At 43.4% G+C, this 16,501-nt stretch overlaps 1 protein-coding gene across 4 annotated transcripts in view; it reads right to left on the bottom strand.

Annotated features, from left to right (window-relative positions):
- LOC147882229 (FMN binding protein) overlaps window positions 1–16,501 on the bottom strand; it is a 120,121-nt gene that overhangs the window by 21,418 nt on the left and 82,202 nt on the right. For 3 of the 4 annotated variants that reach the window (XM_087401801.1, XM_087401799.1, XM_087401802.1), the window contains 6 exons: window positions 15,175–15,240; window positions 14,931–15,021; window positions 9,366–9,433; window positions 9,129–9,194; window positions 8,856–8,906; window positions 2,654–2,718 (listed from right to left, as the gene is read on the bottom strand). In XM_087401801.1, coding sequence (XP_087257927.1) covers window positions 2,654–2,718; window positions 8,856–8,906; window positions 9,129–9,194; window positions 9,366–9,433; window positions 14,931–15,021; window positions 15,175–15,240 — 407 coding nt within the window. The remainder of the gene's footprint in view (window positions 1–2,653; window positions 2,719–8,855; window positions 8,907–9,128; window positions 9,195–9,365; window positions 9,434–14,930; window positions 15,022–15,174; window positions 15,241–16,501) is intronic. The other variant, XM_087401800.1, reaches the window with a different exon arrangement.

Below are 16,501 nucleotides of genomic sequence, written 5' to 3'. Positions count from 1 at the left end.
ATTAGCTCAATGCATGCACATATCTAACAACAAAGAGACTGAAGCAAACTTGGGTGGCATCAAAGCATCAGTCACTTCAACCTGCATGGAAGATTCACGACAACAAAGACCTACTCCTTTCTGAGAACAAGGCCATCTTCACCTATCACTTCTAGTTTCCCTTCTGGATCGCCACACATCGACTATTCAACCAAAATGAAAACCCATGTCATCCATTCCAACAGATTTATGAATCGGAAACCTCACAAACAGACTTTCTTTACGTCCACAATGCACATACTGATCACACCCCCTTATGTGATTACTTATTATGTGAACTTGAAGACTTAGACAGGAATTACTCCTGGCTTGAGTTTGCCCCCACCTTAAGCCATGGTAGTTTGTGGAACACAAAACCAAGGGACTTCTGCAAATTTCCCTGAGTGTCGGGAACAAGGATGTTTTTAACAAGAAGTGGATCGTTGCTCCTATCCCGGAGCTCACAATTACCAAGCGCTTGACAGATGGAGGAAACTCGTGCGTGCTGAACCTTCTTAATAGACATCCTAGCCCAAATAATAAACTTTGCAATCCTTTGCAGCCACTTCCAATGTACCTAGCCCCCTTGCAGGCCTTCCCTGCATCAACCAGAGCACTCAAGGCAAGTCCATCCTAGTCCATCCTATCCCAAGCTGTCCCAGCATCAATCCATTGGCATACAAGGCTTGCACACAACACGGAGCTGTTACTAGCACCCACACCTAATCACACAACTCCCCAAAGCTGTCCCTAGTGCCTACCCCTGGCTGCCCTCTGTGAATTCCATTGCTCACCTGGCCAAGCAATCAGAAACAGCCCAGACAAGCTATATGGCTGTCACTGTCAGTACCCGAGAAGCATATATCGCCCAAACACTTCGTACGCAGCCCGTATGCAGCCCGCACGCTTTCGTATGGCTCTTTACAGCCCACTGCTCTTTACAGTCCACTGCTCACGTACGCCGCCCGATGCAAGGCCTCCAACCCAAGAACAGTCCATACGGCCATTAAGAGCCCCCACGTCGTGAGTCAACTGCCTTCCATGCGTCGTGAGCTCTCAGCTACATGCATCCCTGCCGTGCTGAATTCCCCATGGGTTTCCCCAAGGTTCTTCCTCTTGGTAATCTTCCAAATTGATCCAAGGCATGGGGGGGAATGCCACGTGGCATCCCCCCTCATTTGCCCCCATTGCCCCTCTAGTGGGGCAATTTTAAGGAGCAAACCAATGCCCAACTTGGGAATCTTAGGGCCTTTTTGCCCCCTCTTTGGACCTTTTCATTCATTCACCCACAAGGCACCAACCGTGAGGGGAATCTTGCACATCCACATCCCAAGGATCTGCTCCTAGGAGCTTCAGATCCAAATGAGATTTGCTGCAGATACAGGTGCCTGGAAGGTGTGCACGACTGACCTGTTCAGTCAACAAAGCTGACAGTTAGGATCAGCCACCCGGTCAATTCAACACCTTGATCAAGTTGGTTAGCTTTAACATAGACCAGGTTGACCTGGCCTGGTCCGTATCTGGTTGACTACTTGGCTGAACCTGGTCAGCCAGGTTTAGGACTGGAATGTCCTATAAAAGGGAGGCTCTTGCCTCAGTTTATGCATCCCAATGAAGCAATCATGCAGGACCATATACAAGTAGCAGCAGCCTTCCTCTTTTCTCAGTCTTCTATCAGACACATCTCGCTGGAGGCTTTGTGCTCATCCTTGAGCTAGTGTTTTCCTGCATCGGTGCATGAATAGACTGTGTATTTTGTGAGCTACATTCTGCTCTTTTAACTCCTGCATATCTGTGCTACTGTGGTTTCATTTACATCGTACAATTGGGTGGGTTAGAGTTCGCATTCGTTTTCTGCTGCGTACAGGTGCTACAGCAAGCAATTGACATCTGACAGCTAGGTCCTTAGGTCCAAGGTAGTGGACGTTCAATAAAGCAACTTGCTCCTGACGTTCTCCAGGACTGGAGCAAACTGCTGGGAGGGAAAAATAAACACTCCTACCTGACAGCCTAGGTTTCTAGTGCCTCTTCCTATCCATTTGAAGCCAAGGTCACCACCCCATCCTGGTGTATTTGCATCTACTAACCCGAAATAGAACTCAATGGTGCCAGTTGATGAGTAGACCTGCTGCTAGACAAAAGTCCTCCAAGGCTGCTCTGAAGTAGAGAAGGTTGCTGCTGAGGGAGGCCTCAAGGAACCAAATTGTAACGGAAATATTGACTCATTGCCTTGGCCACAAAAAGATATAGAAGGGGTAGATTAAGAGCTTCCAACCCAAATCCAATAAGGGAATTTTTACATGTAGCAACACTAAATAGATCATCCTTCAATGGGTGCTCTTAGTTCTACTTATCACAATACAAAATAAATCATTCTTTTAAGCATACAAAGGCCCGAAATTCGGATTGAGGCTATCATGGTGCTCCTTTTGTTCAATTATCGATAGTTGTTTCACACTGGTTTGTGCGTAAACTTTCATTTTCCAGAGGAGAAACTCCTCCATGCTCTTCCTTTTACTTTTTCTTTCGTAGATGGTGAATGCACTAGAGTTTTAAATACCTAAACACACATATTTTTTAAGGAGCCCCAATATGAATATCATTTAAAACATTTTCAGAAAAGAATTTGACTTACTTTCTATCATTAGCCGGCCTTGGGAAAGGAATCCGAAGCTTTATCAAACTACCCTTAAATCCAACCTGCCATGGATTTAAAGCAGAAGAAGGCATGAAGATAATATCATTTCTAAATTTCATTATATAACATACAGATCATGATGTTAGGAGCAACAGAAGATTTTTATAGAGGCCAAAACAGATAGCATTTATTATTTTCTCAACAGAAGGATGTGTTATACAGACACATACTAAATTGAAGATTGAATGTTGGGGGCACAGGAGGATGCCTTGGTATTTGATGTACAGTCAGGTGGCAGGCTGTTTATTTCCTCAGATGATATTCTTTTGGGCACGCCATTTCAGCTTGTCAGGATCATAGGCTATGTGGAGCAGGGCAAGGACTCTACTTGGCATATAGATTTGAGCCCTCATCTCTCTATTTCGGGTTCATGGAGGTTGCGGCTCTATGGAGGAGTCCCCATAAAGTATCTTCGGTGGGACCCCGGAGAGTGGGAATGGATTAATGCAGGGAACCATGAGAGGAGTCTTCCTTTTTTTGGTTACACGGTCAGTAATGCCAAAAGGTTCCAGATCAGTTGTAAAGGCTGGAGACCTTCTAGAGCCCCTCATTAGGAGGGCTATCAGGGTTCAGCTGACTTGCAGAGAGTCTTTTGGAGAAGGCTCTAGAAATCCCGAAGAAATAGAGAGGTTACTTTATTTTTTTGGCTTTCTATACATGGAGGAATCGCCGTGAACAGGTGGAGATCCAAGTTTGGGGAAGACTCCACTTGTCCGAGGTGCTTGTCTGCAGATGAGTTGATTCATCATTGCTTATGGGACTGCAGACATGTGAGAGACATTTGGATAGGGGTTGCCAGGATTCTCAGCAGTTATATCCCCTCTCATTTCTTCATGACATGGGGATCAATGGCTTGGCTCTCTTAATCAGGTCCTCAGATTTTCTATGAGTGGCAGGATGCTTCTTGGGCCATTTCTATTCGGCGACAACTAGTTGAGCCTTGCTGTCTGGAGGATGTGCCTTTCTTCCGATATAGACCAATGCATGTTGATGTGGACTCTGCTTGGGAGATACTGGCTAGTATTATTGCTTGGCAGATCTGGAGGGCCAAATGCATAGAGGCCATTGATGGATCACAGGTCCACCCTTCTCATACCTTGGCCAGTATTTGGGCTGATACCATTCACACTCTAATGGCCAATTGGGCGAGCAAGCAAGGGTTCTCCAAGGCAGCCTCTTCCAAGACGGTTATATTCCTCACGGAATGGAGGGGCTCCCCCTTTCTCTCAAAGACTACATGGTTGAGGTGGCATTTTCAGCCTCAACCTTGGTTTCTCTCCTGCTCTTTTTGAGTTTTTGCTCACTCTTCTAGAGTGTTTTTTCTCATGTCTAGCATGATACATGTATTTCTGCATCGAGCTTGCTCACGTGGTTTTTTTTTTCATACTTAATATAAGTTTCTTTCATGAAAAAAATAATACATAAAACATATAGCAAAATAGTCATTTTTGCTGTGTAAATGTGTTTTTGTGCCTCTTGTGTGTGCATGTGCATCTTGCAGGTGTGTTTCATAAACCAATTTACTAAAACAATGATTTTGTCCCACATTAGGAAAAAGCATTCAATAAATCATAAAACTCTATTTCTATATAAACATCCAGAATTAATATTCAACCCCCATGTTAAAATGGGCCTTCTTAAATGCTAGTCAGAATGGGCCTTAAGAAAAACTGATTCTCCCTGCTCAGCTCTCCTGCTCTACGCTCTCCCTTGCTTCAGGCTTGCCCCCCCTCCCCCACTCTCAGCCCGTCACCACCCCTGCTTTTATGTGCATCTCCTCCCTCCTCTGTGTTTTCCTCCACCCCTTTGTTGCCTGCACGAGGGGCCATCTCACCCCGTTTTTGTGGCTGGTTGCGACTGTTGCAACACAACAGCTTGATGCTATCACAGCTGCTCACAGGGGCCTTTCTCCACCCCTTGGTCTTTTCACTGCCTTGGCTTAGGGTGATACACGCATTACCTAGAGTCCCCGAGGAGATCCTTCTCGAGACCTTGGATGGACAAGAGTTTCGACAATGTGTTGAGGTTTAAGGACTCCCAAGGTAGTGTCCATAGTGCAGACAAATGGGACACTAGGCAAGAGCCTGCCAACACAATGCCAAGAGGCCCTCCACTCAGCAACCTCACTTAGGTCAAGAGAGGGAGGCCATACGAACAAACCCCTTTGTCCAAACAGAAAGCAGCATGAGTCACAGACCGCTCTTGGGTTGAGCCATCTAAGGGGGCTTGGACCTGTGTGGAAACCATGCAAGAGAGCTAGGAAGAATTGCAAACACCATGCACGCCATCAACAATGGCAAGCGAGCACACGAGGCCCCTGCCCCCAACAACCCCCCCAGCCTAAGTGGAGCACTCAAAGAAGGGCCCAGACACTTGAGGGCGAGGTTTTATTTTGCATGCCCTATCCCCTCAACACCACAAAGCTCCCAGTCGGCTCATGAGTCCACCCGAGCCTCAAGTACAGGATAGGTGCCCTTTCCCAATCCAATCATTGTCATTCAGTTCCCCCCCTCCCTTGCCTCCAAACCCTCTCTTACCCTGCCCCCATCCCGGGTCCGCCCTTGGCTATCCTCTTCTTCCCGACAGGCCCACCCTTCCCATACACCCCCACCCCCTCCCATTGCCCTAGCAATAAGCAAGTGATCACCCTAACCAGCTAATCGCTAGCCATCGCTTCCACCTCCTCCTCTCCCTCCTCCCCTAGTCTCCTCTTGGCCCACCCCTCCCCAGTCCATTGTGCTTTGGATATGTTCTAGCAAGATTCTTCCGCTTCATGCTTGCTTCTTCCAGTGGCTTGGAGTCTTTGCTCATCGTCTGTCAATGCCAACTACTGTCGGATTGCTTGTCGAAGTATTGTTTGATTGCTCTTTTTTCCTTGTTGATTACCTCCTCGGCCTCTCCTCGAGTCGTGTAGCTCTTTGGAGCATTTGTGACTCTGTTTGACACGGAATGAAGTTGTATTGCTTGTTGCTATGCTTGGAGTCAAGTTGTTGTTGTTGTTGTCTCGTTCTTTGGTTCCTTCTCTTTACTTGCAGTCTGCAGTTGTTGTCATTGTTTCTTGTGTGGTGGCGAAGCGGTCTTCTCGTCGACTTGCTCTTTGTTGAATCGGAATGTTGTCCGATTGTTGTCCGTCACCTTCCAGCACCAGTCCGTTGTTCTTCTGAGTTCGAACATTGAGTAGGATCGCCAACTGTGTTCCAGGTACATTTACAATGCAGAACACTTGAATAACATTAACTAAAGCAATGGAAGCTCGAGAATCAGCACACAATCGGAAACAAAGAGGATAACCAAAAAAGGACTGCATACACAATTTAAGATACCAAAATGCACAGGAAGCTGAATACAAGACTCTGCCTTCTTGAGATTACTCAGAACAACAACTAAGCTCTGGTTGAGCCAAAACAAGGCTAATACATCAGTAAGACTGCAGTCCGATAATGCAGAAATCATTCTAGAGATAAAAGTCCAAGAGAGTATTCTTGGAGGCAGTTATAACCGAATTTCAGTTACAAGATAGTATATCTGAATATTCTATTCCTTTACCTGGAGGTAGTGGCCTAGTGGGGCGGTGGAGTTATCCCTCAACAGGCCCCGTGTTGCCTTGAAAGGCCTCGTGTTTTCTTTTGGGAGTCTTTTTGCGGCAGGTACACCTTGTGATAGCCACACCTTTGCAATGAAAAGATTTGAAGCTTATGCAATAATTTGCCTTTTGGATTTGGGAGATTGCACTCCTCTCATTTGCATTGTCAATTGGTGCTTTTTCTTTGCATCTTTGCACGATGGCTGGCAATAAAGATGATTTGTTTGGGATGCTTGGATCTGAGTACAAACTTGATGGCACAAATTACTCCATGTGGGCTTATATGATGGGACATCTCTTGGTTGCCAAGTATCTATGGAATATTCTTACAGGCATTGAGGTTTGACCCACTAGACCTCCTACTTCTGGTACATTTGGTACTGCCTCAGGCTCATCTGGTAATGGGCCTAATGCTACTTTTGGTGCAACTGCCAATTCCACTACAGGTACTTTGCCTCCTACTTAGGAGTAGATTCATTGTGATGGATGTGATGCCAAAGCACATGCCTTGATTGCTATTTCAATGAAAAGGGTTATTATCCCTCATATGCATTCATGCAAGACAGCTACGCAAGCATGGGATCAGCTTGCCTCCTTATATCAAGTGCGGAATGAGGCTAGAATTGCCTTTCTCCGTAAGCAATTGAAGGATTTAAAGCTTGGAGAGGGTGGTAATATGGATGCCTATCTTACCAATGTGAAGGATTTGAAAGATTAGTTGGTCAATATTGATGAGGTAGTTCTTGAGTCTCAGCTTGTATCCATGACACTTGATGGATTGCATGATTCCTACCAAGGCTTTGCTACTACTTGCCGTTGGTTGCCATGGGCAATGCCACCCATTACTCCTTTGACCAGCTGGTTGCCCTTTTATTACAGGAGGAACAAAGCCATGTTAATAGAAATGCTTCTACAGCTAGTGATCAAGCCTTTGTTGCACATCATAAAAACAAGGGCAAAGGGAAAGTTTCAGCTGGTAAGCCCCCTCCTACACATGCTGGTCATTCCTATGATGCATCGACTTCTTGAGAGATCCTGTTGACATTCACAATGCCTGCATGACAATTTTGGATGTTTATGATGCCTGGTTCTTTAATAGTGGTAATAGCAAGCACATCACTTCTTGCAGGAAGTTATTCAGCTCACTTGCAAATGCACCAAAGGGGGGAATAGTTACATGTCCAATAATGCATCTTATTAAGTAAAAGGCATTGGGCAAGTTGCCCCCAAACTTTGGCGCCCCTTTTGGTATTTCTTTACTAAATGGAGACACCTGCAAATAGATACACAGTGAGTCCAAACTCATTTTCATTCAGTGCATTGCCCACTCTTAGTAGGCATCCGAGTCCCAAGCATTAACCTTACTCGGCCCTGCTCTCACACCCCAATGGCAATGAGCATCCATCTCAGTGCAAACACTTGCATGAACTTGGAGTTGTTGCTAGTAGCCCAAACGGGGTCACACAACTCCCCAGACTACCACAGGTGTCAACTGATTCACTGAAATACCCAAGCAAAGGGTGAGAGCATAGCTAGCCTGCCTGCAACCTCGGGAACATGAACCACCACTGTGAGCATCCATTGTGGACCACTCTGCCAACTTTGCTTCCCCAAACACAGCACTTATGAAGGGGTGGGGGGGACCACTTATGAAGGGGTATTAAAGAAGAAGGGACATCCTAAAGGGGGAGGGGGAAGAGGGACCACTTTTAATCTTATGGTTAGCAATAGGCATGCTATACCACACTACAGCAAGAGAGACAATGAGGGCATTGTCCCAAGAAATACGTATATATTGTATCCAGGTCCTCCTTCTGCCTGTGCTGCTTTGGACTCCCTAAAGAGAAAGGGAAAGCAAGAATAGTGATGGGAAAGGGAACACGCTAAAGCTGAGACCATAAGACAGAGTAAAACTTTTGGAATGGTCAGCGTCCTCCATTGAGCCAAAATTCTGCCTTCATTATCCAACCGCTAAGAACATTTTAGAAATGGCTTCGTAAGTTTGACCAATTAGAGAAAAAGTCATTTTCTACCAAAAAATACCACAATAGAAAGGTTGTTGGCATTTGAATACACTCTACAACATGGATATGACTAGAAAACTGAAGAGTAAAGTGATTAGTAGCTGCAGTATACAAGGAAACTGCATAGGAGAACATGTTCAAGGGCGTTAACCACAAAAGAGTTGAAAAGGGTTATGGGAGAAAAGGCAAGGGAAGCAAGAACAAAGAAGGGGCCAAACAGCCAAAGGAAGCACGGCAAAGCTGAGCACCAATAAGACTGGACAATAGCAAGAGGATGAACTTGATCCCAAGAGCCAATAGTCTGCCTTCACCATTAAGGGCACATCTTAGAAACGGCTCTGTAAGTTTAGCTGAGGTAAACCTAAGAGAAAATTGCAAGAGAAATGCACTTTATGATACTGACAAGCATAAACCTACAACCACAAGTTTTTATTCAGTAGCTTTAATATGTTCAAGAAAAGGCATATATGGGGACTAAAGAATCAGATATTACTGACGATGAAGGGTGATAGACAGACACTTAATTTTATACCTGAACATTTAAGCCCAGCCTGTCCAAGTCAACAATTTTTCCATGGTCAACCTGCACAATGCAGCATCAACGTTTTGTTTTATTTAAAGAATACAAAATTTCCTCTATTGAAATTACTGTGTATAAAAGGCATGGAAAAAATGGTTTGCCCCATTCCCCTGACATTTTTTCCTAGTTAAACATGGTCTTTGTGCCATTCTCTGCTCTGATTCACATCCATATACCTTGGCATCCATTCCATCTAATTACATAAGAGAGTTTTCTTTTGCTAACCTTGATGCCAATAGCTTTCTCTACCATAACACGTGTCTCTTCAGCATGATCCCTGTTCATGTGAGACTGTTCCATACACGACCAAAAATACAAAACACAAGGCTTCAGACACTTACGTCCACATTATCAATGCTTAGTTCTTGCATGAGAGATTTAACAAAATTTTGTACTTAGTCTCAATGCTTAGTCTCAATGCTTCATTCTTGATTATAAACAAAAGGAAAAACTTCACACTACCACAATGGGTGCTGAAAATTGTGCAATGGCATCAACCTTTGCCTTTCTGAATTCGTCTCCCAGGAATTCTGCAACACACAAGCTATTCTGAGTCTTGTATTGTTCAATGATTTGAGTCTTCGATAGCATATTCGTAACACAGTTCTGGTGCACATCCAAACTTTTTAGAAAACCATGTGTAACCGGGGACAAATAATGTATCAAAGTTATAACAATTGGAAAGTTATCACAGATCATTGACCGCTCAATGTCCTCCATTAGAAGATCGAGAGAATGTAAGGCACAAGGGGTCCACACAATCTTCGGATACTTCTGCTCAAGGAATGCTCCCATCCTTTTACTTCTTCACCCACCTCTTTTATGGATGCTTTAATGTGGTTCCAAATCCACTTTCCAGTGATATGGAGGCCAGCATGTGATGTATCGACCACCTTAAGAAAGGTGGTTCCAACACAACAATTCACCAAGCCCAAGCCTCCTTGAAGCCTTCAAAATCTTTCTTGTTCAGCACCAGCTGTCTCCTCAAGCGCGTGGTGCAGAGAGCCTATGCCCAATAGGTGTGAGAGGAGCTCTTGCTTTGGTGTCCCCAACAAGCAAACCAAAGCACACGCCGAACAATTCTCTAGTTAACCGAGGTCAACCCTCTCTAATCGTAAATAAGGGGCTCTGACCAATAGTTGAGGCATCTTAATTATAAAATAAATCTCTCCAACTGAGGTCGGAATATATTGGCTGACTAAAGTCAACCCTCTTGGCCTAAACCAAGTTCAAACTAAAAACGAGTGCATTAATTTATTTTTGTAATCTGACGACATTCTATCATACAGTATGTTAATTGCTCTTACTTGTCCCCACGACAACCAGTCGCATGGTGGACGAATTGCAAACATTAGATCCTTTGTATGCTGATTGTCTTTCTGTGTTATCATCACAGCTTTGAAAAAATTATACACACATAATCCAACAAGGTTACAATACACTTTTTGCAAGGTGTGTATAAACACTACTTCCCTGTTCTTTTGTGTCCCTTACTTTTCTTTGTGAGGGTAGATTTCTTCATTGACTTTCCAGTCGCCTTGAGCTTCCTAGGGCCTCCACTCTGAACTCATGAATATTTCACAGGTTCAAAGAATGAGCTCATGTATATCACTATCAGATTGCCCAAGAAGAAACCATAAATCCTCACTGATGAGCCAGCTCTCAATTATTTTTAAGCAAGCCAATATATGCCTTACCTTCCCAACATTCTTAGAGGTTCCTGCTTTGCTGGGTCTTTTAACGGATGCCTTTGCCACTTTCTGAATAATCCAATCACAGATCTCCCTGACCAAGTCAGGCCTTCTTGACCTAAGTCAAGTGTCTTTGACCGAAGTCCATGCTCTGACAAATTAAAAGACCTCTTTGGTCATAATTAATAGTAAATGAAAAACTCTTTAATTATGATCAAATAAGAGGTCAACTTTGTACTTATAGCTTGAGAGTATCCCCTCAGCTTGTAATCAATTGACCTCAGCTAAAAAGCCTCTTTGTAAACAGCCAAAACTTGTGGATAATCAAACAATATGTCTTCATTCATCCACTTCCCCAAATAAGTTTTAAACTTGACAAGGTACCTATAGAATACCTTGCCTTGAGGTCCCTTGCGTACCGTATGATACACAATCTGCTCTAGTTAAAGGATCTCCTCTAGCTCATCCACTTTGGTGGATCTTCCATTATAGGTGCTAGGGCTCCGGCCCTTGATATTTCTTCAGAAGACTCACATGAAAAGCATTATGAATCTTCCAATGCGCTGGCAACTTTAATCTGTATGCCACTTAAATAATTTCATATGTGACTCGGAAAGGGCCATAGTACCTCGTAGACAGCTTGGCATACACTCTCTCTTTGCCCTTAAGCTTGCGGAGCCTGGCTTTCTCAAATTTTGAAAGTATCCAATTGCTTCTCTTGAGGGCAAGTTGCCTCCTATGTTTATCAGTAGCCTTCTCTTGAGGGCAATCACTTCTCTTGAGGGAAAGTTGCCTCCTATGTTTATCGGCAGCCTTCTTTTGCTTTTCCTAAGATCTCTCAATTGCAGTCCACACTTGGCTGAATGTTGTCTGGAGATCTCTGACACACTGATCAGCTGCAAATATCTCATCTTCTGTCCTCAAGATTGGTGGCTGAATCACCTTTCCATAAATGACCTCAAACGGGGCTTTGCCAATGGAGGAATGAACGATATTATTGTATGCAAATTCCACGAGCAGAAGGTACTTTTCCCAATCTGATTTTTTATCAGCCACATAGCATTTCAAAAGGTCTAGCACAATTGAATTTGCTACTTCACTTTGATCATCTGTCTGGGGATGGAAAGAAGAAGAAAATTTCAGATTTGTTCCCGTATTGTCAAATAAGGCTCTCCAGAATAGGCTGGTCATTCTAGGTCTCGGTCACTAACAATGAACTTGGGCACACCGCGGTGCTTGAAAATCTGAGTCTAGAAAACTTAAGCCATATGATTGTCTTCATACGGGAATGAAATGAACTTGTTTTCTGAATCTATCTATAACAGTTCATATCCCATCATTTCCAATCTTTGATCGTGACAAATCAAAAATGAAGTCCATTGCTATGCTTTCCCACGGTGCCTGAGGCACAGGAAGAGGAATCAATAGCATAGTTACCAAGGAATGGTGTTCCGACATCCGAAACGACTGGAACGCCGTTCCAAGAAGCAAGCCAGAACCCCGAAACGTCCCCCAAAAAAAAAAAGTTCCCGTTCTGACACCTAAATTTTTGGAACGTTCCCATTCCCTAGAAACTATGATCAATAGGCCACATGCCTTCCGCCTATCATACTTGAATTTTTAACAAGTGAGGCATTCTGTAACAAATGTGTGTATATCTTTTTGCATGGCTGGCTAATAAATACCTCTCCAAAGCTTAAGTAGTAGCTGCAATTCCTCTATGCCCAGCATATGGAGGTGCTTAGTATTCCTCCAAAATCTTTTGCCTCATATCTCGGGTGATGCATAGGTAGTCGTCTTTCATGGAATACTGACTTGTCGACTGCCCCTCTTGCATTTGTTGCATTCTCTCCAAAGTTTGGGTCACTGGCATATTGCTCTTTCATCTCTTCCAGATCCCTATGATAAGCAATGGTCACATTGTTGACCTAGGGTCTTCAAGACAAAGCATCTGCCAATCTATTTTGAGCTCCCGGAGTATGGACAATCTGAAAATGATACATAGACAGCATATTTGCCCATTTCGTGTGCTTCTCTGAGAGCTTAGTCTGTGTCAGGAAGTATCTCAGACTTTGGTGGTCAATCTTACCAATAAATCTGCACCCAAGAGATAGTGCTTCCATGTATTAATGGCATGAATCACAACTAGCAATTCTTTCTCATAGATTCCCAAATATCTCTCAGCATCCCATAGTCTTCGGCTTTCATAAGCCACTACATGGTCATTCTAATAAAGTGCAGCCCCAACATATTCTCCCCAAGCATCACAATCCACATTAAAAGGCTTGTACAAATCGGGGATTACAAGAAAATTCCATAGTCAATTTGCTTTTGAGTGTATTAAATGCTATCCTTTGTAGTTGATGCCTTCTGAAGGCTTTTGTCAAGTCCTGAAGTGGAGCAGCTATACCAGCAAAATGCCTAATAAACCTTCTTTAGTACGAGCAAAGACCCAAGAAGCTGCGTACTTCATGAACACTTTACAACTCATGCCATTCCTGAATGGCTTGAATCTTAGCAAGATCCATATGAATTCCATCCTTGGAAATAATATACCCCAGACAATGGATGTCTTTCAGGAAAAATTTGCTCTTCTTGGTATTGGCATAGGGCTGATGATTACACAGCTCTTGAAAGACGGTAGCAAGGTGTTCCCTGTGCTCTTCTCCGAACTTGGAAAAGACTATGATGTCATCAAAGAAGGTACAGATGAAATGCATGTAAGGACAGAAGATACAATCCATCATTCGGTTAAAAGTAGCAAGGTTGTCTTGTGCACATCCTGTGGTTGTATGCGGACTTGGTGATAACCACTTTTCCTATCTATCCTACTAAATACTGAAGCTCCACTAAGATGATCCAACGCATCATCTATGCATGGAATAGGAAATCTCTTCTTAATAGATATTCCTTGCTGAATATTTCTCATGGTCTCTCCGAAATCTGGATCCTGTAAAACAACGATCCATTGCATTTTTCCCCTATGTACAAAATCTAAAACTCCTTTAGGAAGAGACAACTTCACACCCCCATGGTGAAACCAAGGCATCCTAAGAACTACATCATGATGCTTGAGAGGGGAAATGAAGAAGTCTTTCTGATCCACATAATTATGTAGATGTACACGAAGTTTCCCAATCAAGGGAGTAACATGCACAGGGTCCCCGTTAAACATTTGGTCAGCATCTAGGGCCTTGCCCCAACTCCTCAGTCTTGATACCAAGTCTAAAAGCTAAGTCTTCTAATATAATTGCCCCTAGGTCAAACAAAATGAGTGCCTGCTAGTCTTTGATCTTTCCCCAAGCATGGCATAGCTCTCTTGCTTCAGGGTCACCTCGTTCCAGCCACTGGCCTTGGCAGTCCTTGCGTCTTTTTCTGCTCCCTTGAGAACGAAGGCCTCTCACGGCACTCGGCAGCCACATGCTCCCAGCATTGAAGACGAAACCCTCGAATTGGCATCCCACTCGTCATTTGTACTCAAGCTGCAGCAATATAGACATCATGGCAACACCACCACAATATGAATGTTAATCTAAGTCCCCCAAGATACCAAATAAGCATTCATCCGACAAAACATTCGATTGCATAAAACCAAGCATCCTAGTGCTGTTAATTTTAATTAGAAATCACCCATGATATGGAGTAAGCTAGCTTGGCAAAACATAGGTTCAAACGGGTGCATACAACCAACACCTGAGCAGCATTCAATGCTATCACTTTGTTGGAAAATGCAACCTCTAGAACCCCTACCAGATCTAGGTTCCATAAATCACTTTGCTATTCTCCCACTACAGCTCTCATACAAGCAAGACTGAAAAGATATTAATGGAAAGACATCTTCATGACAAGTGCTGCATTGTCTTAATCTGCATGCTCAATAGAAAATAAAATATCAATTTGTAATAAGGGTTCAGCCATATTTTGAGAGGATGGAAATGAAAGAGGATCTTGTCGTGAGCTTAATGCTGCAGTCGAACAAGCAGTGGCTTCCTCAAGTTAAACATTAAAAGTCTTGAGTCCGTTTACTCAAGTGGTGAGTCCCTGCTCATTCAATCACAGTTTCTTCATTAAGTGCAAACAAATCTTTGGCATTTCAGCTTTCAGTTTGATAAAGCTAGCATATGGATACATGCAGTCTGACTCTATGTTGCTTGTCTGATTGGAAAAACCTATATTGAGCTTATTCTCTTAATAAAACAGATTCAATCTCTTTTGAATCAATGGTTTCCATAAACTTCTTGATTTGGATTTTACATCATTGCTTGCTGTCACAAAAATATTGAAGGAAACTACCAATCAATAGTTTTGCACACTTTCAAGTTGCATGAAGGTTTACCTCCAGATGCATTGAATGGAGTGGCGCTTCCTGTCAGGTAGCGAATATGTTTTGGTTGGATTCGCAGAAATTGGAAGTCACCAAAGTCTACCTTCAAAACATCAAGGAACAGAATAACGTTAATGTGGACAAAGATATTAGTATCAAATGCTTTCTGATTTGAACATTCCTATGTAAAAGATAATGATTTCTGATTTGAACATTCATATGTAAAAGAAACAAAGGACTGGCTGTACATACACACCCAAAAAGCGTCAGGGTGCTTTGACAAATAAGAATCCCGAACTTTCTTATGCTCAACCTCTGGCACCTGGAATGGTTAGAAATAATGTTAAAGACAAGAACACACTTCTTCCTTAAGCATCCAAATGTGAAGCAAAACACACTTCCTATACATGGAAGTTTTACAGACCTGCAAACAACACTACGACAGCTACGCATAAAAACTAAAGATAAGCAGGGTGCCAATAGAGTTTTTAAAATCTTGACCGCAGGATATAATTAATACCTGCAAGCTGTGCGCAAATTAGAGATAAATAGAGTGCTAGGAGCAAGAATATACCAACAAGTCTTATGAACTCTCTTCTATGCTTTGAGCGTTTCCCCACTTTCTTCTGCTGCTCCTCTCACCCCCCCTAGCTGCACTGCTGGGGTTCCCTCCTCTCTCCTTCTGTCTTCCCTTGCTCCACTGTGGGTTCCTATTCTCCCCACCCTCCTTCCCTTCCACCTGCTGCTCATTGCTCACTCACTCAGCTGCTCATTTTTCGGCCCATCACTGCTATGTTCCTTGCCTGCTCTGGCTTGTCAATTCTTTGTCTGCAGCTGATTTTAGGCTTCTTTTTGGGTGTCAAGCAGAAAGTTTTCCTGCTTGCCTAGTAGCTCCTTCAAATTTTTCTCGAAAGGATGTTGTTGAGCTATCTGTCTCCCATTTTCAGAAACTCATTTCTCCCTTCCTAAGAGGCCACTTCTGGGGAATTTGTTGGGTGCGGGGAGCAATTGAATAGAGATGGAATGAAAGGGAGCAAACAACAAGATGAGGAAATGAGGAATACTTGTAAATGGATAATGAGAAAGTACACGGGTGGCCACTATATGGCCCCAAAGTCTACTGGTTGACCAAGACTAGGACAATATGTCATAACTAGCCTAAAAGGCGAGACCAAGGCTAAGTGCTAACTATGGCTGAAGTATCCTGGATACATCTATGGTATATCTGGAAACTATATCATGGTTGCACATATTCGTCTAAGATGGATATAGCAACCTACGATAGTATATGAAGATCAACATCATGTAATAGATGGTGCCAAGTGTAAGGCATGTCGAAAAGCCTCAAACTTGGGTCCCTTCGTGAAGAGATCTGCTAAGTTGTCCTCTGTGGAAGCATAGGACAACTATATATCTCCCGCTGACAAACATACTAATAGTGCACCTCAATGTGCTTGGTACGCGCATGAAAGATAGGATTATGCCCGACGGCCAAAGCACTCTGTCTGTTAGTGTAGATGATTGTAGAAGTGTCTTGGCTGACATGAAGATCTAAGAGTAAGTTACGGAGCCAAACATACTCT

This window comes from Dipteris shenzhenensis, chromosome 30 (assembly GCF_047967505.1).
Source record: "Dipteris shenzhenensis isolate YYH24624 ecotype China chromosome 30, Dip_SZ_1.0, whole genome shotgun sequence".
In the NCBI taxonomy this organism is placed as follows: Eukaryota; Viridiplantae; Streptophyta; class Polypodiopsida; order Gleicheniales; family Dipteridaceae; genus Dipteris; species Dipteris shenzhenensis.
This window is presented reverse-complemented; position numbering and strand designations above follow the sequence as displayed.